At 41.6% G+C, this 20362-nt stretch overlaps 1 protein-coding gene across 2 annotated transcripts in view; it reads right to left on the minus strand.

The window, feature by feature from the left end:
- LRRK1 (leucine rich repeat kinase 1) overlaps nt 1-20362 on the minus strand; it is a 162024-nt gene that overhangs the window by 83324 nt on the left and 58338 nt on the right. For both annotated transcript variants that reach the window (XM_037832894.1, XM_037832893.1), the window contains 2 exons: nt 19932-20095; nt 701-872 (listed from right to left, as the gene is read on the minus strand). In XM_037832894.1, coding sequence (XP_037688822.1) covers nt 701-872; nt 19932-20095 — 336 coding nt within the window. The remainder of the gene's footprint in view (nt 1-700; nt 873-19931; nt 20096-20362) is intronic.

Consider the following 20362-nt stretch of genomic DNA (forward strand, 5'->3'; position numbering starts at 1 on the left):
TGATTTCTGCCCATGACACACGGTGGTGGTGGTGGTGGGGGGAACAGTCTTGGGACAAACTCTTAGCCCACGGCCATCTCAAAGCAAGCAGTTGGACATCCCCTAGCAGGGTGGCTACATAATGTGTGGAGCCCTGCAAAATGAAAATATGGAGCCCCCAGTAAAAAAATTATTAAAAACTTCAAGATGGCGACCGAAGGGCATTGAACCAAGCCCAGGGCTCTGTGGAACTGCGTGGAGGTTCACACTGATGAAGCCAGGGCTGCCCTTAATCCAAATTCCAACATGGAGAGACCAGGTGAAGCCTCAACACAGAACTGTAGTAATGCCTGCCTGAGTTGTACAATATCACTGACCCAAGACCACCATGGTAAATTAAGAGAGACCAGGACACCCTGAGTCTGCCAGAGGAAAAAAGGAATTGCTACTAAAAAACAACATATATCCATATTCTTTATCAAATGTGAGGGAACTCATCTCATGAGTTAAGGGGAGTGAGATGTGGGATGTCGTGCTGCTTTAGGCAGGCAGTTTTCATGGTGTTTGGAGCCTCAATTGGATGTCCCCAATTTCTTGGTCTCACAATTGGTGAAAGCTTGAAGGAAGAAGCATTTTGGAGGCGAAGGTCCCCCAAAGCCTGCCTGAACCTAAGAAGAGGGCCCGCCGAGAGCTGGTAAGGAGCTCACACCCTGTGATTCACCTGGTAAGGACTCAAGCAATTCCTGCACCACTGTGGCGTGCCCAAAATACGCTGCCACCACGGCTGGGTTGTCATCGGTGGGCTCTGTTGGCAACTGAGTTTGCCTCTCGGTGAGAAGATACCGCACCATCTCCAGGTCCCCATAGGATGCCGAGACACTCAGAAGTTGGCCCTGGTTGAAACAGAACAGGGTTTCAATGAGGCAAGGCCTCTACAGAACCTCTGAAGGAACTGATTTTAAATGTGTCACCAAGTTAGTGAGTAACTGGAAAGCTTGACTGTACGGTATGTGAGCCCTCCCCATGCCTCACCCAAAATGAGTAGTGCTGAAAGTGCAAAACATGCAAGTGATTTCAAAGAAGGTAACAAAAAAAAAAAAAAAAAAAGAAAAAAGAAAAAAGGTCAAATAGCTCATAGCTCATCACCAACTTTTATATTGATCACATGGTGAAACGATTTTTTTAAATATAGTCAGGTCAAATAAAGTATATATTAAAATTAATTTCACCTTTTTTTTTTAAACTATTTTAGTATGGTTACTAGGAAATTTAAAAGGATCTATATTGCTTGTGTTACGTTCCTACTGGACAGTGCTGCTCTTGACCCTGAACTTCCTGGGGACAAGGGACCACATGACTATCTCAGCTGCCAAAGAGCAAGAGCTCAATTGGGCTGGTTTGGATGTATTATGTCCCTCAAAACACCACGTTCTTTGATGCAATCTTGTGGGGCAGATGTATTAGCGTTGATTAGGTTGGAATCCTTTGATTGTTTCCATGGAGATGTGACTCAATCAACCATGGGCGAGACTTTTGATTGGATAATTTCCATGGAGGTGCTACCCTACCCATTCAGGGCGGGTCTGAATTAAATCACTGGAGCCATATAAAACACTGACAAACAGAAGGAACTCAGGGCTGCAACTTATAGAGACATTTTGAAGACAGCCTTTGAAAGCTGACATTTTGGAGAATGCCATTTTGATAAACACAACCTGGGAGCAAGCAGATGCTAGCCACTTGCCTTCCCAGCTAACACGTTTTTGGATGCCAATGGCCTTTTTCCAGTGAAGGTACCTTACTGCTGATACCTTACCTTGGACACTCTTAACACTGTAACTTGTAACCAAATAAACCCCTTTTATAAAAGCCAATCCATTTCTAGCATTTTGCAAAATGGCAGCATTAGCAAATCGAACATTAATCAGCACTGATAAATGTTGAGTGAATCTAGGGAAGAGGGAAAACAGCAGGCTCTCTGAAGGACCATCCTGCAAATATCCATAAATAAGAGGTGGCAGATGAGGGGACTCCAAAGATCTGTAACCCTCTGGCAACATGAAGTGGGCTTCTTGACTTGGTGGTCTAGAGGAAGAAAAGGGTAGAGAGCAAAGGGGGCTGACATTTGAACTCCTACTGTGTCTTAGCCATCCTGGGATGCACAGGCTCTATGAGGTGGGCAGTTTATCAATACTTTATATGGAAAAGGACAGGGAAGTTCAGAGAGGTTTGGTAACTTGCCCAAGATCATACAGCCAGTAAGTGGCTATTGTGGACTGTGATATCGGCCCTGACTTTTTATGAGCTCCCTGGCTCCTCAAAAATGGTGCTCAGATGGCTGCCGGGTTGATTTGTGAAGTGTCTGATTGCATTATTGAAACCTTCATTCTTCCTGGAATGTGGCTGCTTCCCCTTCGTCTGGGCATCAACAGTGTTCAAAGAGGCAGATGCGGAACCTGAGTTGAAATGAAACAGTTGCTAACATGACTGAAGACCTACTGTGCGTGCAAAACTGGGCAGAGCACTGAGGATGCCAGGGGCCATCTATGGTCTAAGTGAATTTAGCTTGAGTTGGGCTTATGCATAAAGTGGCCAAAAGCGAGCGTATTTTAAGTGCTGAAAAGAATAAAAAACAAGTGAGTGTCTTTGGAGATGGTTTTGGGGTTGAATGGGTAGGGATGGGTAAATGGAACCCAGGGAACCAATAGTTATTGAGCTCTTACCACGTGTCAGATGTTGCACCAAGTCCTTTACTTAGATGGTCACATTCAATCCTGACAACAGGCCTGCAAGAATATATCAGCACTTGCATCTTAAGGATGAGGACATGAGAGCTTGCCCATGGTTAGGGAGTTCATTGTCCACACAACCACCCAGGATTTGAACTGGATTCTCTCTGGCTCCAAAGCCCATGCTCTCCTCGTTCCATCCAAGACTGCCTGGAAAATGTGGGGCCTGGAGGAAGGCAGGATTCTTACAGAGGAGAGACACTGACTGGCCTGGGCTGGGAGGTACATCCGACAGGGAAGGTAAAGGACAATCTAAGGGTCTGGAATTTATTTGGAGGACAGAAGAGAGTCACATTCAATATGATCAGAAGAGAAAACCTCCCTGCTTTCCATTCTGCCCAGGGCAGGACCCAGGGGCCCTGCCATTCCAGGAAAGCACTTGCATTATGGAGAAATGCCGCAGTGATTGATTAAATGATTCACCACATGAAACTAACAGCTGTCTAGACTCCAGCCGGCAAAAGACTTAAAAGCCCTATCCTCAAAGATGGTATGTGATGTCCCAACAGCTAAACCGAGGCCAAGCGGAAGCCAGACAGCCAGGAAGGGTCAGGGCTGGCTCTCTGACCACAGACTCTAAAGGCTCTAAAGTATATATTTTAATTTAAGCGGTATAGACAAGTACCAAATAAAAAGTAGGTTTCCCCCTTGCAATGCCCCTCTGTGAAAGAAACCACTCTTTATAGCTCTGACAGAACCCTCCAGAACATGTTTATCCATATAACATCCACAGATAATCCCAGATTAAGCCAAATGCTTTTTTTTCCATTTAATGTGTTATAACTTTTAACTGGCATATACCATAGCTACAGAAAAGTACAAACATTATAAGCGTTTAGTTTGATGAATTGTCACAGTTCATCGGAACAAACCTCTGAGACCAGCAGGCTGACAAGGAAGAGAGGATCTACCTGCGTCCTGAATCCGCTCATACCCCCTTTCAGCCACCATCTACCAGGGGTGACCTCCATCCTGACTTCTAACACCACAGCTTCGTTTTGCCAGTTTTCAAACTTTACAAAAATGGAATTCTACTTCACTTATTATTTTTTTAACCTTTTATTTTGAAATCATTATAAATTTGCAGGAAATTGCAAGGATAGCACAAGGTAATCCTGTGTACCCTTCACCCAGCTCCTCCTCCTAATAGTTACAGCTCATGTAATTAGAGTGTAATATTAAAACTAGGAATTTGACGTCAGTATGATGTGTGTGTATGGTTCTGTCATTTTGACACACATGTAGATTCGTGTCAGTACAGAACTGTTCCATCACCACCAAGAACTTTAGTGCTACACCTTTACTGTCACACCCACCCTGCCCCTCCGCCATCCCTAACCCCTGCAGCCACTCCTCTGTTCTCCATGTCTAGAATTTTGTCGTTTTGAAAATGTTACATGAATGGAATTGTGCAGAATGTGATATTTGAGACAGGCTTTTTTGCTCAGGTTAATGCCCTTGAGATCCATCTAAGTTGTTGCAAATTTCAATACCTTGTTCCTTTTCATGGCTTAGAAGTATTCCACTGTATGTTGAACAGTTCTTCTATTGAGGGACATTTTGGTGGCATCCAGCTTTGGACTAGTACAAATTAAGCTGCTATGAACCATCAAGTACAGGTTTTTATGTGCACATAAGTCTTCTTTTCTCTGGCACAGATGTCCAGCAGTACACCTGACAGGTCATAAGGTAAGTGTAAGTTTAGTGAAGCTGTACCATTTTACATTCCCACCAGTAATGGATGAGAGAGTCAGTATTTCTATTTCTTGTTTTTTTCCCAATTTAAAGGTTCCATTTTATTTTATTTTAAAAACCTTTTTATTTTGAAATACTTTCAAACTTACAGGACAGTTGCAATAATAATGCAAACCCCATACACAGAACTCCAACCTCCCCCCACCCAGATGCTCAGATCCACCAACTTTTAACATGTTGCCACATTTGTATTCTATCATCTCCCTCCCTGCCCTTTTTTTCTATCTATCTATCTATCTATCTATCTATCTATCTATCTATCTATCTATCTAATCCATTTAGATCCAGTATTTCTGCATTCTCACCAGCATCTGGTCTTGTTACTGTTTTCTCCATTAGTTACTCTAATAGCTGTGTAGTGATATCTCATCATAGTTGTAATTCACATTTCTTTAATGACTGGTATATTAAACATCTTTTCAGGTGCTTATTTGACATCTATATATTCTCCTCAGTGAAATGTATCCTCATGCCTTTTGTACATTTTCTAATTGAAGTAAAAAATTTTTAGTGTTGAGTTTTGAGAAAGTTGTATATATATATATACTATATATGAGTTTATGAGTTCCGTGTAAGGTATGAGGTTTGCAAACATTTTCTCCCAGTGCATAGCTTGTCTTTTCATCTTGTTGACATGGTTGGTCACAGAGAAAAAGGTTTTAATTTTGATGAAGTCCAATTTATACATTTTTAAAAATGGATAGTCCTTTTTTTTTTTTTTATCATGTTTAAGAATTCTTTACCAAGCCCTAGATCCCAAAGATTTTCTCCTATATTCTGAAAGTTTTAAATTTTAAAATGAAATCTGTGATCCATTTTGAGTTAATTTTTGTATAAGGTGTGGGGTTCACTTCTTGGCCTACGGCTATCCAATTGGTCCAGCTCCATTGAATTACTTCTTCATCTTTGTCAAAAAATTGGTTGGACATATTTCTGTGGTCCATTTCTGTGTCTTCTATTCTGTTCTATTGAGCTATATGTCTAAATCTCCACCATTACTACCTTGTCTTAATTACCGTAGCTACATAATAAGTCTTGAAATAGGGGGACTTCCTTTCACTACATCCTTTTTTCAGAATTATTTTAGCTATTGGTAGTTCCTTTGCCTTCTCATATAAATTCTAGAATAATTGTATCTTCCTGGGATTTTGGTAGGAATTGCATTAAAAGTGTATATCAATTTGGGGAGAACTGACATCTTTACTATGTTGGAATTTTCTAATCAATGAACATGGAATATCTCTCCGTTTACTTAGATCTTTGATTTCTTTCATCAGCATTTTTTTTTTTTTTAGATTTTAGCAAGCGAATCCTATACATATTTTGTAAGATTTGCACCAAAATACTTCATTTTTTGAATAATTGCGAATGATATTACATCTTTAATCAAGGTTTCCATGTGTTCATGTTAGTATACAATAAAACAATTGATTTTTTTTTTTTTATCATCATTTTATTGAGATATATTCACATACCACGCAGTCATACAAAACAAATTGTACTTTCGATTGTTTACAGTACCATTACATAGTTGTACATTCATCACCTAAATCAATCCCTGACACCTTCATTAGCACACACACAAAAATAACAAGAATAATAATTAGAGTGAAAAAGAGCAATTGAAGTAAAAAAGAACACTAGGTACCTTTGTCTGTTTGTTTGCTTCCCCTACTTTTCTACACATCCATCCATAAACTAGACAAAGTGGAGTTTGGTCCTTATGGCATTCCCAATCCCACTGTCACCCCTCATAAGCTACATTTTTATACAACTGTCTTCGAGATTCATGGGTTCTGGGTTGTAGTTTAATAGTTTCAGGTATCCACCACCAGCTACCCCAATTCTTTAGAACCTAAAAAAGGTTGTCTAAAGTGTGCGTAAGAGTGCCCACCAGAGTGATCTCTCGGCTCGTTTTGGAATCTCTCTGCCACTGAAGCTTATTTCATTTCCTTTCACATCCCCCTTTTGGTCAAGAAGATGTTCTCCATCCCACGATGCCGGGTCTACATTCCTCCCCGGGAGTCATATTCCACGTTGCCAGGGAGATTCACTTCCCTGGGTGTCTGATCCCACGTAGGGGGGAGGGCAGTGATTTCACCTTTCAAGTTGGCTTAGCCAGAGAGAGAGGGCCACATCTGAGCAACAAAGAGGCATTCAGGAGGAGACTCTTAGGCACAAATACAGGGAGGCCTAGCCTCTCCTTTGCAGCAACCGTCTTCCCAAGGGTAAAACTTATGGTAGAGGGCTCAAGCCATCAAACCACCAGTCCCCTATGTCTGTGGTCATGTTAGCAACCATGGAGGTGGGGTAGGCGAATACCCCTGCATTCTCCACAGGCTCCTCAAGGGGGCACTACATCGTTTTTTTTGTTTTTTTTTTTTTGTTTTTTTTTTTTTCCTTTTTTGTCTTTTTTCTTTTTTTTTTTTTTCTTAACTTTCCCTTCTTTTTTCAAATCAACTGTATGAAAAAAAAAGTTAAAAGGAAAACAAACATACAATAAAAGAACATTTCAAAGAGACCATAGCAAGGGAGTAAGAAAAAGACAACTAACCTAAGATAACTGCTTAACTTCCAACATGTTCCTACTTTACCCCAAGAAAGTTACATACTATAGCAACATTTCAGTGAACTTGTTCCTACTACATCCATCAGAAATTAACAGACCATAGTCATTTCTGGGCATCCCCAGAACGTTAAATAGCTTATCTGTTCTTCTTGGATTATTGTTCCCCCTTCCTTAATTGCTCTCTACTGCTAGTTCCCCTACATTCTACATTATAAACCATTTGTTTTACATTTTTCAAAGTTCACATTAGTGGTAGCATATAATATTTCTCTTTTTGTGCCTGGCTTATTTCGCTCAGCATTATGTCTTCAAGGTTCATCCATGTTGTCATATGTTTCACCAGATCGTTCCTTCTTACTGCCGCGTAGTATTCCATCGTGTGTATATACCACATTTTATTTATCCACTCATCTGTTGAAGGACATTTGGGTTGTTTCCATCTCTTGGCAATTGTGAATAATGCTGCTATGAACATTGGCGTGCAGATATCTGTTCGTGTCACTGCTTTCCGATCTTCCGGGTATATCCCGAGAAGTGCAATCGCTGGATCGAATGGTAGCTCTATCTCTAGTTTTCTAAGGAACTGCCAGACTGACTTCCAGAGTGGCTGAACCATTATACAGTCCCACCAACAATGAATAAGAGTTCCAATTTCTCCACATCCCCTCCAGCATTTGTAGTTTCCTGTTTGTTTAATGGCAGCCATTCTAACCGGTGTTAGATGGTATCTCATTGTGGTCTTAATTTGCATCTCTCTAATAGCTAGTGAAGCTGAACATTTTTTCATGTGTTTCTTGGCCATTTGTATTTCCTCTTCAGAGAACTGTCTTTTCATATCTTTTGCCCATTTTATAATTGGGCTGTCTGTACTATTGTCATTGAGTTGTAGGATTTCTTTGTATATGCAAGATATCAGTCTTTTGTCAGATACATGGTTTCCAAAAATTTTTTCCCATTGAGTTGGCTGCCTCTTTACCTTTTTGAGAAATTCCTTTGAGGTGCAGAAACTTCTAAGCTTGAGGAGTTCCCATTTATCTATTTTCTCTTTTGTTGCTTGTGCTTTGGGTGTAAAGTCTAGGAAGTGGCCTCCTAATACAAGGTCTTGAAGATGTTTTCCTACATTATCTTCTAGGAGTTTAATGGTAATTTCTTTTATATTGAGATCTTTGGTCCATTTTGAGTTAATTTTTGTGTAGGGGGTGAGGTAGGGGTCCTCTTTCATTTTTTGGATATGGATATCCAACTCTCCCAGCCCCATTTGTTGAAAAGACCATTATGGCTCAGTTCGGTGACTTTGGGGGCCTTATCAAAGATCAGTCGGCCATAGATCTGAGGGTCTATCTCTGAATTCTCAATTCGATTCCATTGATCTATATGTCTATCTTTGTGCCAGTACCATGCTGTTTTGGCAACTGTGGCTTTATAATAAGCTTCAAAGTCAGGGAGTGTAAGTCCTCCCACTTCGTTTTTCTTTTTTAAAGTGTCTTTAGCAATTCGAGGCATCTTCCCTTTCCAAATAAATTTGATAACTAGCTTTTCCAAGTCTGCAAAGTAGGTTGTTGGAATTTTGATTGGGATTGCATTGAATCTGTAGATGAGTTTGGGTAGAATTGACATCTTAATGACATTTAGCCTTCCTATCCATGAACATGGAATATTTTTCCATCTTTTAAGGTCCCCTTCTATTTCTTTTAGTAGAGTTATGTAGTTTTCTTTGTATAGGTCTTTACATCTTTGGTTAAGTTTATTCCTAGGTACTTGATTTTTTTAGTTGCTATTGAAAATGGTATCTTTTTCTTGAGTGTCTCTTCAGTTTGTTCATTTCTAGCATATAGAAACATTACTGACTTATGTGCATTAATCTTGTATCCCGCTACTTTGCTAAATTTGTTTATTAGCTCTAGTAGGTGTATCGTTGATTTCTCAGGGTTTTCTAGATATAAGATCATATCATCTGCAAACAATGACAGTTTTACTTCTTCTTTTCCAATTTGGATGCCTTTTATTTCTTTGTCTTGCCGGATTGCCCTGGCTAGCACTTCCAGCACAATGTTGAATAACAGTGGTGACAGCGGGCATCCTTGTCTTGTTCCTGATCTTAGAGGGAAGGCTTTCAGTCTCTCACCATTGAGTACTATGCTGGCTGTGGGTTTTTCATATATGCTCTTTATCATGTTGAGGAAGTTTCCTTCAATTCCTACCTTTTGAAGTGTTTTTATCAAAAACGGATGTTGGATTTTGTCAAATGCTTTTTCAGCATCTATTGAGATGATCAATTGATTTTTCCCTTTCGAGTTTTTAATGTGTTGTAATACATTGATTGTTTTTCTTATGTTGAACCATCCTTGCATGCCTGGAATGAACCCCACTTGGTCATGGTGTATGATTTTTTTAATGTGTCTTTGGATTCGATTTGCAAGTATTTTGTTGAGGATTTTTGCATCTATATTCATTAGGGAGATTGGCCGGTAGTTTTCCTTTTTTGTAGCATCTTTGCCTGGTTTTGGTATTAGATTGATGTTAGCTTCATAAAATGAATTAGGTAGTGTTCCATTTTTTTCAATGTTTTGAAAGAGTTTGAGTAAGATTGGTGTCAGTTCTTTCTGGAAAGTTTGGTAGAATTCCCCTGTGAAGCCATCTGGCCCTGGGCATTTATTTGTGGGAAGATTTTTGATGACTGATTGGATCTCTTTGCTTGTGATGGGTTGGTTGAGGTCTTCTATTTCTTCTCTGGTCAGTCTAGGTTGTTCATATGTTTCCAGGAAATTGTCCATTTCTTCTACATTATCCAGTTTGTTGCCATACAGTTGTTCATAATATCCTCTTATAATTTTTTTAATTTCTTCAGGATCTGCAGTTATGTCACCTTTTTCATTCATTATTTTGTTTATATGGGTCTTCTCTCTTTTTGATTTTGTCAGTCTAGCTAGGGGCTTGTCAATCTTGTTGATCTTCTCAAAGAACCAACTTTTGGTGATATTTATCCTTTCTATTGTTTTTTTGTTCTCTATGTCATTTATTTCTGCTTTAATCCTTGTTATTTCTTTTCTTGTACTTGGTTTAGGATTGGTTTGCTGTTCATTTTCTAGCTTCTTCAGTTGATCCATTAGTTCTTTGATTTTGGCTCTTTCTTCCTTTTTAATATATGCATTTAGTGCTATAAATTTCCCCCTTAGCACTGCTTTTGCTGCATCCCATAGGTTTTGGTATGTTGTGTTCTCATTTTCATTCGTCTCTATATATTTAGCAATTTCTCTTGCTATTTCTTCTTTAACCCACTGATTGTTTAGGAGTGTGTTGTTTAACCTCCAGGTATTTGTGAATTTTCTAAGTCTCTGATGGTTATTGACTTCTAATTGTATTCCATTGTGGTCAGAGAATGTGCTTTGAATAATTTCAATCTTTTTAAATTTATTGAGGCTTGTTTTATGTCCCAGCATATGATCTATTCTGGAGAAAGTTCCGTGAGCACTAGAAAAGTATGTGTATCCTGTTGATTTGGGATGTAATGTCCTGTAGATGTCTGTTAAATCTAATTCATTTATCAGATTGTTTAGGTTTTCAATTTCCTTATTGGTCTTCTGTCTGGTTGATCTATCTATAGGAGAGAGTGATGTGTTGAAGTCTCCCACAATTATTGTGGAAACATCAATTGCTTCCTTTAGTTTTGCCAATGTTTCTCTCATGTATTTTGTGGCACCTTGATTGGGTGCATAGACATTTACGATTGTTATTTCTTCTTGCTGAATTGCCCCTTTTATTAGTATGTAGTGGCCTTCTTTGTCTCTCAAAACATCCCTGCATTTGAAGTCTATTTTATCTGAGATTAATATTGCTACACCTGCTTTCTTTTGGCTGTAGCTTGCATGAAATATTTTTTTTCCATCCTTTCACTTTCAGTTTCTTTGTGTCCCTGTGTCTAAGATGAGTCTCTTGTATGCAACATATTGATGGTTCATTTTTTTTGATCCATTCTGCGAATCTATATCTTTTAATTGGGGAGTTTAATCCATTTACATTCAACGTTAAAACCGTGAAGGCATTTCTTGAATCGGCCATCTTATCCTTTGGATTATGTTTGCCATATTTTTCCCTCTCTCTATTAATATCCTTTATTGTACCTATACCGAATCTCTTTAGTACTGAACCTTTCTCCAAGTCTCTCTGTCCTGTCTTTGTTTCTCTGTCTGTAGGGCTCCCTTTAGTATCTCCAGTAGGGCAGGTCTCTTGTTAGCAAATTCTCTCAGCATTTCTTTGTCTGTGAAAAATTTAAGCTCTCCCTCAAATTTGAAGGAGAGCTTTGCTGGATAAAGTATTGTTGGCTGGAAATTTTTCTCACTCAGAATTTTAAATATATCGTGCCACTGCCTTCTCGCCTCCATGGTGGCTGCTGAGTAGTCACTACTTAGTCTTATGCTGTTTCCTTTGTATGTGGTGAATTGCTTTTCTCTTGCTGCTTTCAGAACTTGCTCCTTCTCTTCTATGTTTGACAGTGTGATCAGTATATGTCTCGGAGTGGGTTTTTTTGGATTTATTCTATTTGGAGTTCGCTGAGCATTTATGATTTGTGTATTTATGTTGTTTAGAAGATTTGGGAAGTTTTCCCCAACAATTTCTTTGAATACTCTTCCTAGACCTTTACCCTTTTCTTCCCCTTCTGGGACACCAATGAGTCTTATATTTGGATGTTTCATATTATCTATCATATCCCTGAGGTCCGTTTCGATTTTTTCAATTTTTTTCCCCATTCTTTCTTTTATGCTTTCATTTTCCATTCTGTCATCTTCGAGGTCACTGATTCGTTGTTCAACTTCCTCTAGTCTTGTACTATGAGTGTCCAGAATCTTTTTAATTTGGTCAACAGTTTCTGTAATTTCCATAAGATCATCCATTTTTTTATTTAGTCTTGCAATGTCTTCTTTATGCTCTTCTAGGGTCTTCTTGATTTCCTTTGTCTCCCGTACTATGGTCTCATTGTTCATCTTTAGTTCTTTGAGTAGCTGCTCTAGGTGCTGTGTCTCTTCTGGTCTTTTGATTTGGGTGCTTGTGCTTGGGTTATCCATATCGTCTGGTTTTTTCATATGCTTTATAATTTTCTGTTGTTTTTGGCCTCGTGGCATTTGCTGAACTTGATAGGGTTCTTTTAGGATTTGTAGACCAATTAAAGTCCTTATCTCTAATTTATCAGATCTACAGCTTTGTGGAGCACACTTTCTCTAACTAACCAGCAGGTGTCGTCCACGAGCCACCTGTTCTCCACAAGCCAGTTCTCCCCTGCTTAGCCTTTTTGGTGAGTGGGGGATTGAGTCTTGTGGGGTCCAATTGGTGTACCAAGCTTGCGTGTGTAGTTGGTGTTGCCTTCCCTGTATATGGGGTGTGTTTCTGGGTAGCCAGGGAGGGGGGGGGTGCTCTAACAATCAAATCTCCCTGGTGATCCTAGAGTTTTAAAGCTGCTGCACTAGTCTAATCCTTCAGTTCAGTCCTGCCACAGTTTGTCTCTGCCACTGACCCACAAGTCCTTGGTATTGGCGTATGGCTCCTGAGACTTGCAAGTGGGCCCCTCTTCCAGGCCGTGCACCCCGGGTCCTCTGTTGAGGAATGACTGTGCTATGTCACAGGTGAGTGCCGTCCCCCCAGGGCGGTTCTGGGCTGCTGGGCTGTGTAGGAGGCTCCCAGTCTGTTGAAATGATGGTTGAATGGGGCTTTGTTAATTCACACTGCTCCACCTTCCCAACTCTGGGACAATCAGCTGAGGTTGCAGGGAAGGCTAATGTCCACGCCCAGTTTTGTGGTGTGTGCCTGTTATTTGAAGCACTTCCGTCACTCTGGGTTGTCTGGGGCAGCTCTGGGCTATGGGGCTGGCAATGGGCAGGAGTGTTTCCTGTCCACCAGGATGATGGCTGTGAGCAGACACCTCCCTTTTCTTGGGAAGTTGTGGTGTTTAGTGAATTTTCTCAGCCACTGGATTATTGCCTTTTGTCTCAGAGCTGTCTTAGTTCTGCTCTTGACTTGACCTGCCCAAATTGCAAGTCTTTGAAGCTTTCTGTATTGGGCTTCTTAGAGTAATTGTTTTAGAAAAAGAAAAAAGGATTAAAAAAAAAAAAAAAAAAAGGGCCCTCCTCAGAGATCTAATGGGTTATTGAAATCCTAAGTGACAAAGCAACCAGGGCCATTAAGGAAAGGTCCACAGGGCAGAGAGATCAGCTTTTCTTCGGGATTTGCATATGTGCCTCAGGGCCTGAGCTCCGGCCTGAGCTCTGCCCTTCCCCTTTCTATGTTCACCAGAACTCCAAAAATCCTCCGCTTTTATTTTGGAGTTTTTCGTGTTGTTTTTTTTCTATGCCTGTCTCCTCTCTGCTGGGCTGGCTGCTCTCAGATTCTCTGGTGTCTGGTCTCCGTCTATCTATGGTTGGAGTTTGGATCAGCAGAATGAGCTTCTGATAAGGGCTGCCACTGCTGTTCTCCCTTCTCCTTCCCGGAGCTGACAGCCCCTCCTCCCAGGGGAGTGAGCCTGGCAGGGAGGGGCGCAGGTCCCCTGGCCGCAAAAACTTACAGATTTCGCTGATCTCAGCAGTTCCACGTTTTCATGAGTGTTGTATGAAGTATGCCCAAAGTCAGATTGCTCTGTGGTGTCCAGTCCACGCAGTTCGTGGCTTTCTACCTACTTTCCTGGAGGAGTAACTAAAACATACAGCTCACCAGTCTGCCATCTTGCCCCGCCTCCACCTTCCTCTTTTAACCATACTCACAGTCATCTTTGTTCAGTGTACTTATATTGCTGTGCCACTATCTCCCAAAATTGTTTTCCAAACCTCTCACTCCTGTCTTTTCCTTTCTGTCTGCAGTGCTTCCTTTAGTGTTTTCTGTAGAGCAGGTATCTTGTTTACAAACTGTGTCATTGTCTGTTTGTCAGAAAATATTTTAAGCTCTCCCTCATATTTGAAGGACAGTTTTGCCAGATATAGGATTCTTGGTTGGCAGTTTTTCTCTTTCAGTATCTTAAACATATCACCCACTTCCTTCTTGCCTCCATGGTTTCTATTGAGAAATCTGCACATAGTCTTCACAAGCTTCCTTTGTAGGTGATGGATCACTTTTCTCTTGCTACTTTCAGGATTCTCTATTTATCTTTGATGTTTAATAATCTGATTATTAAGTGTTTTGGCATAGGTCTATTCAGATCTATTCTGTTTGGGGTACTCTGCACTTTTTGGATCTGTAATTTTCTGTCTTTCATAAGAGATGAGAAGTTTTCATTGATTATTTCCTCTATTATTGCTTCTGCCCTTTTCCTTTCTCTTCTCCTTCTGGGACACCAATGACATGTATGTTACTGTATTTTGTTTTGTCCATAAGTTCCCAGAGACATTGCTCATATTTTTCCATTCTTTTCTCTATCTGTTCTTTTGCGTGTAGGCTTTCAGGTGCTTTGTTCACCAGTTCCTGAGTGTTTTCCTCTTCCTGTTGAGATCTGGTGTAGTATGTCTTCATTGTGTCTTTCATCTCATGTATTGTGCCTTTCATTTCCATAGATTCTATCTGTTGTTTTTTTGAACTTTCAATTTCTACCTTCTGTAAGTCCAGTGTTTTCATTATACACTTCATCTCTTTTGCCATATCTTCCCTAAACTTTCTGAATTGATTCAGCATTAGTTGTTTAAATTCCTGTATCTTGGTTGAAGTGTAAGTTTGTTCCATTGACTGGGCCATAACTTGGCCCTTCCTAGTGTAGGTTGTAGTTTTCTCTGGCCTCCTTGGTTACCCAAATCAGGTTTTCCCAGACCAGAAACAGGTTCAGGTCTTGGAAAGAGGCAATAGTTTCAGGTGTCCCTGAGGGTGTCTTAGAAGATTGATGCACCCTGTGAGGCCTCAAGTCACTGTGCTTTTCTACCCAGCAGGTGGCGCCTCTCAGCCTATAGCTCCAGACTGGTATAAGGAGGTGTGGTGCATGGCTGTTCTCCCCCAGGCTCTGGGGTCAGTTCTGAATGGAAGGTGGGTAGTAGAGATTGGCACTGCCTCTTTCCTCTTAGGGAAGATACACACCCTGGGGAGAGTTCATTTGCATTTGAATAGTCTCTGACTCGGCTGTCTCCACCCTTGTCTGGGTCTGAGCGCTGGGAATTGAAAACGGCTGAGGCTTTCTCCACTGAGCCAAAAAAGGGGCAGAAAGACCCCCTTCAGAGTCAGCCTGTAGCCCCCCTCAGTTTCACCTATCGGCCAGAGACAGCACCTGGTCCTCTGGGCTCCCCCTCCCTCCCAGAGAGGTCCTCCAGCTCTCCAAGGTCAGTCGTCACTAAAAGCCTCTGTCTGCTGGTTGGGGATTCATAGCTTGTATTGAACAGTCCACATTTGTTAATTAAAACCCCAGTTGGAGCTCAGCTGAGCTATATTCGCTTGCTCAGAGAGTGCTTCTCTCTAGCACCACGAGGCCTTGCAGATTGGGCTGTGGGGGGAGGGGGCTCCTGGCTCAGGTCCGCAGTTTTTACTTACAAATTTTATGCTGCAATCTTGGCCATTCCTCCCAATTCAGGTTGTTGTATGATGAATGGACGGGAATGTTTGTCCCCCCACAGTTATTCCAGATTATTTTCTAGTTGTTCCTGGATGTTTATTAGTTGTTTCAGGAGGACTGACTAGCTTCCACTCCTCTCCATGACGCTATCTTCTTTCAGTCAATCACTTATCGCTTTCCTGCTTTTGAATTGCCACCACCAAGACTGCCAGACAGAAGAGACCTGCTGTCACGGTGCTGTTTTCCTTTATTCAAATACTTGCCAGAGCGACATTTCTCAAATTTCCAAGCCATGCCCTTTGATGGCTCTTCTTGCCCTCAAGATGAAATCCCAGCCCCCTGGGCTCTTCAGGTTCATCTTCCTCTTCCCCTTTCCTACTTCTCCTGCTGATGCCTGAATCCTTTGCTCCAGGTCAGATGGGATGATTCATGACTCCTGAAAAGGGACATAGTCTTTGGCTCCTTGGCCATTCCCATCCTGCCTCCACCTGAGCTCAAGGGATTAGGTGTCACTTCTGCTGGGAAGCTTTCTGGAACACTCCAGAGCAGAGCCAGATGTCCTCCACGTCCCCACTTCGACCTGTCACAGCCCTTTCCCCAGCAGGATTTCTTGGTTGATTTCATGCCCACTAGAATGAAGGTGGAGGTTGTGGGCTATTTGCCATTCATCACTCTCTCCCCAGGGCTGACACTCAGAACCCCTTAAATGTTCAATGAGGGACCTAGTGGAAGACATTTCAGACATGGGCCCAAACTCTAAAAGTTAATTGAAAATGCAAGCCTGGGATTATGGAATCAAGGACACACAGAAAAAATTCTTAAATCTCCTGAATGCTCCTGAGAGCCCATGTGGAGGGAAACCCACCGCAGGCCTGGTTTCTGCCTTTGCCTAAGGTCTGCACACCCTGGCTCTCTGCTTTTATTGCTCCCCTACACTGGGAGGCCCTCACACCATCACCCTCTGGGGGTTGCCAGGGCATCTCCATATCTGCTCTCTTGCCCAGGCTGCAGGGCTGGCTCCTTGCTCTGAAGATGTCAGGGACACTTACTGAGCTTATCAAACATTTGGGGTTGAACATATGCTCTCCCCTGGCTTTTAAAAAAAAAATCAGGTTTATTGAGGTATAATTTACCTACAGTAAATTCACCCTTTTTAGGTGCAGTTTGATGAATTTTGACAATGTATACCATTGGTTATCACCTCCACAAGCAAGAACTGGACTCTTTCCAATACTCCCAAAACCATCATGTATCTGTTTGTGCCCCTCCTTGTCCCCATCCACCCATCTTCAGCTCCACACAAGATTGTGGACTCCTTGAGGACAACAGGAGGTCCAGGGACAAGTCAACTCTCCACCAAAGAGTCAGGAAGAGGACCCAGATGTTGGTGCCAAGTGGATGCTGGTTTGAATCCTGGCTCTGCCACCTACCAGGACAAGTTAATTGGTTACCCTGAGCTTCTGTTTCCTCATAATAAAATGGGGATGATTACAACGTCCCGAAATGCCCTTGTGGGAGGTATAAAGGGAGCTGATATCTGTAAGGAACTCAGCTCACAGAAGGCAGCCAACGAGAGGCACTGTGCTCTCGAGTTTGTGTGTGGGCCCTTTGTGTGCACCCAGGCACCCTACTGACCGAGGGAAGCACAGGCTCCAGCTCTGTCTGTTGTCCACAGGCCCACCCCCCTGGGATCACCCCACGCCCACCCAAGGAGCCCATGGTCCTGACCTGCTTGTGTGTCAGCCCTGCTCTTCCTGGACCCAGAAGGGGCGGCCCTTTGCCATATCCACTAGGAATTCATAATCGGAGGAATCCAAAATGCCCTCTTCTCAATGATTCCCAAGCACGCTGTACTCACCACCAACAAAAAGATCTCTTACACCTCTGAGAACAGACTGGAGGTTTAGGAAGTGAATCATTTCTGACTATTGGAGATGAACTATTGGAAACTAATGAAGACATGTAAGTCTGTGCTGGTCAAAACAATGCAAATAAAACATCAATAAAATCTTTCCATAGGTAAGACGTGGCAAGAAGCCCTCACGCATTCTTGGTGGGAGGGTTACTCTTGTCAACAATTATGGAAAACAGTTTGACATGCTTCAAAACTTTAAAAATGTTCATCCCTACACTCTCAATTCCTGTGGATCTATGCTTTAAAAATAGACTTAAAATAAAAGAATTATGCAAAAATAGTCAAAACAGCATTTTTCCATTACTAAAAAATTAGAAGTAATCCAAATATCCAACCAGGAGGAATGACTGGTAAACAACAGCAGTCAGAATGTCACGCAGCCTTCGAAGGTGACTGTGCTGGTTTCGATCTATTACGTCCCCCAGAAAAGCCCTGTTCTTTAATGCAATCTTGTGGGGACAGACTCATTAGTCTTTTTTTTTTTATTTTTAAATTCAGTTTAATTGAGAAATATTCACATACCATGTAATCATCCATGGTGTACAATCAACTGTTCACAGTACCATCTTATAGTTGTGCATTCATCATCCCAATCTATTTTTGAACATTTTCTTTACACCAGAAAGAATCAGAATCAGAATAAAATGTAAAAATAAAAATAAAAATAAAAACCCAGATCACCTCTCCCATTCCACCCTATTTTTCATTTAGGTTTCGTCCCCATTTTTCTACTCATCCATCCATACACTGGATAAAGGGAGTGTGATCCACAAGGTTTTCACAATCACACTGTTACCCATTGTAAGCTACATTGTTACACAATCGTCTTCCAGCAGACTCATTAATCTTTTGAGTAGGATGGAACCTTTTGATTAGGTTGTTTCCATGGAGATATGACCCACACAATTGAGGGTGGGATATTTTGATTAGATTATTTCCATGGAGATGTGATCCCATCCATTCAAGATGGGTCTTGATTAGTTTACAGTAGTCCTTAAGAGAGCTCAGGAGCTGACACACATCCTGATACTCAGAGATGCAGACAGAAAGACTTTTGGAGATGCTAAGCTCAGAAATGAAGCCCACAGCAGTAAATACCTGAAACTGTCAAACTACAACCCAGAACCCATGAATGTTGTAGACGATTGTATAAAAATGTAGCTTATGAGGGGTGACAATGTGTTTGGGAAAGCCACATGGACCACACTCCCTTCTGTCCACTTTATGGAATGATGATGAGAAAAACGGGGGCAAAACAAACAAACAAACTAACAACAACAACAAAAACTAAAGGAAGAATGGGGGCGGACAATTTGGGTGTTCTGTTCTTACTCTTGTTTTTTTAATTCTTGCTTTCACTTTTTCTGGCACAAGGAAAATGTTAAAAAAGATGGATTGGGGTGATGAATGAACAACTATTTGATGGTAAGGTGTTCAATGGATTGTATACTTTGGATTTTGGATGATTATATAGTATATGAATAAATCTTAATAATAATAAAAGAAGAAATGAAGCCCAGAGTTTGCCCTGGAGAAGCTAAGAGAGGACCCCCTAGACACTTAGAGAGAAACGCCCTGGGAGAACAAGCAAGGATGTATAGGAGCTGAGAGAGACAAGCTAAGAGAGGCAGAAGCCCAGAGACATTTTGGATGAAGCCACTTTGTAACCAGAACCCGGGAGTAAAGGACCAGCATACACCAGCCATGTGCCTTCCCAGCTGACAGAGGTGTTCTGGATGCCATTGGCTGTTCTTCAGTAAAGGTGTCTTCTTGTTGATGCCTTAATTTGGACACTTTTATGGACTCAGAACTGTAAATCTGTAACCTAATAATTCCCCTTTATAAAAGCCAATCCATTTCTGGTATTTTGCATAATGGCAGCTTTAGCAAACTGGAGCAGTGACATTCAGAAGGAATTTATAATCACATGGAAAATTCTTGGTAAAATGTTATATTTAAAAGGCAGTATGCAAAACCATATATACACAATATGATAGTATCTATATTAAAAAAAGCAACAACAATGTCATCAACAGACTTATGCCCAAACCAGCAGACTGGAAAGAAATAGACCAAACTGTGAAGGGGGGTTGTTTGACTATATTCAGAATACATTTGGTTTTTTATTCTTTGCTTTCTACTTTTATATTTTCTAAATTTTCATTTTCTTTTTTGTTTTTTTTCTTCCTTTATTTTTATTAGAGAAGTTGTAAGTTTACAGAAAAATCACACATAAAATACAGAGCTCCCATATACCTGCACTATTTCTATAGTGGAAGAAAAAAGTGTAAATACATACACTTCCAGAACACAAAGTATCTCCATTACGATTCTGACGATCACCATAAACTCATCTGCACCTTCCCGGTTATCCAGCCGGGATCCCCAATGCCGAGCAGCAGTGCCTCCTACCTTTTCCAGCTGGGACAGGCTCTCATGACAGGCCTCTCTGACCAGGGCCCGGGCCTCGCTGGGGTCTCCCCGCTTGTACGCAGTGTTGATGCCGTCTATCCTGGGGAAGCGGACGGAGGCATTGCTGCCTGTCGTGGACAGTTTGCTGCCCATGTCCGTGGCCCCTGGGGGAGGAAACAGACACGGTATCCCGTCACTGCTGGCATGCTTATGTGAGTCAGAGGGCAGGAAGGCAGAAGGACCAGCTGCCTGTGACAGTGCCCGGGTGGGGCGGGGGAGGCTTTAAGAAGAGAAAGGGGTCCCCTTGGAACACGGCCATCACCAAGCTTCCCCAGACCCAGGGTCCATAAACCTTATGGAGGACACTTCCTGCGTCAACTCCAGAGGTGACTTCCCGAGGGCGGGACTGGTGCAGCTGCTAGACTGTCAGC

Source organism: Choloepus didactylus, chromosome 4 (assembly GCF_015220235.1).
Source record: "Choloepus didactylus isolate mChoDid1 chromosome 4, mChoDid1.pri, whole genome shotgun sequence".
NCBI lineage: Eukaryota > Metazoa > Chordata > Mammalia > Pilosa > Megalonychidae > Choloepus > Choloepus didactylus.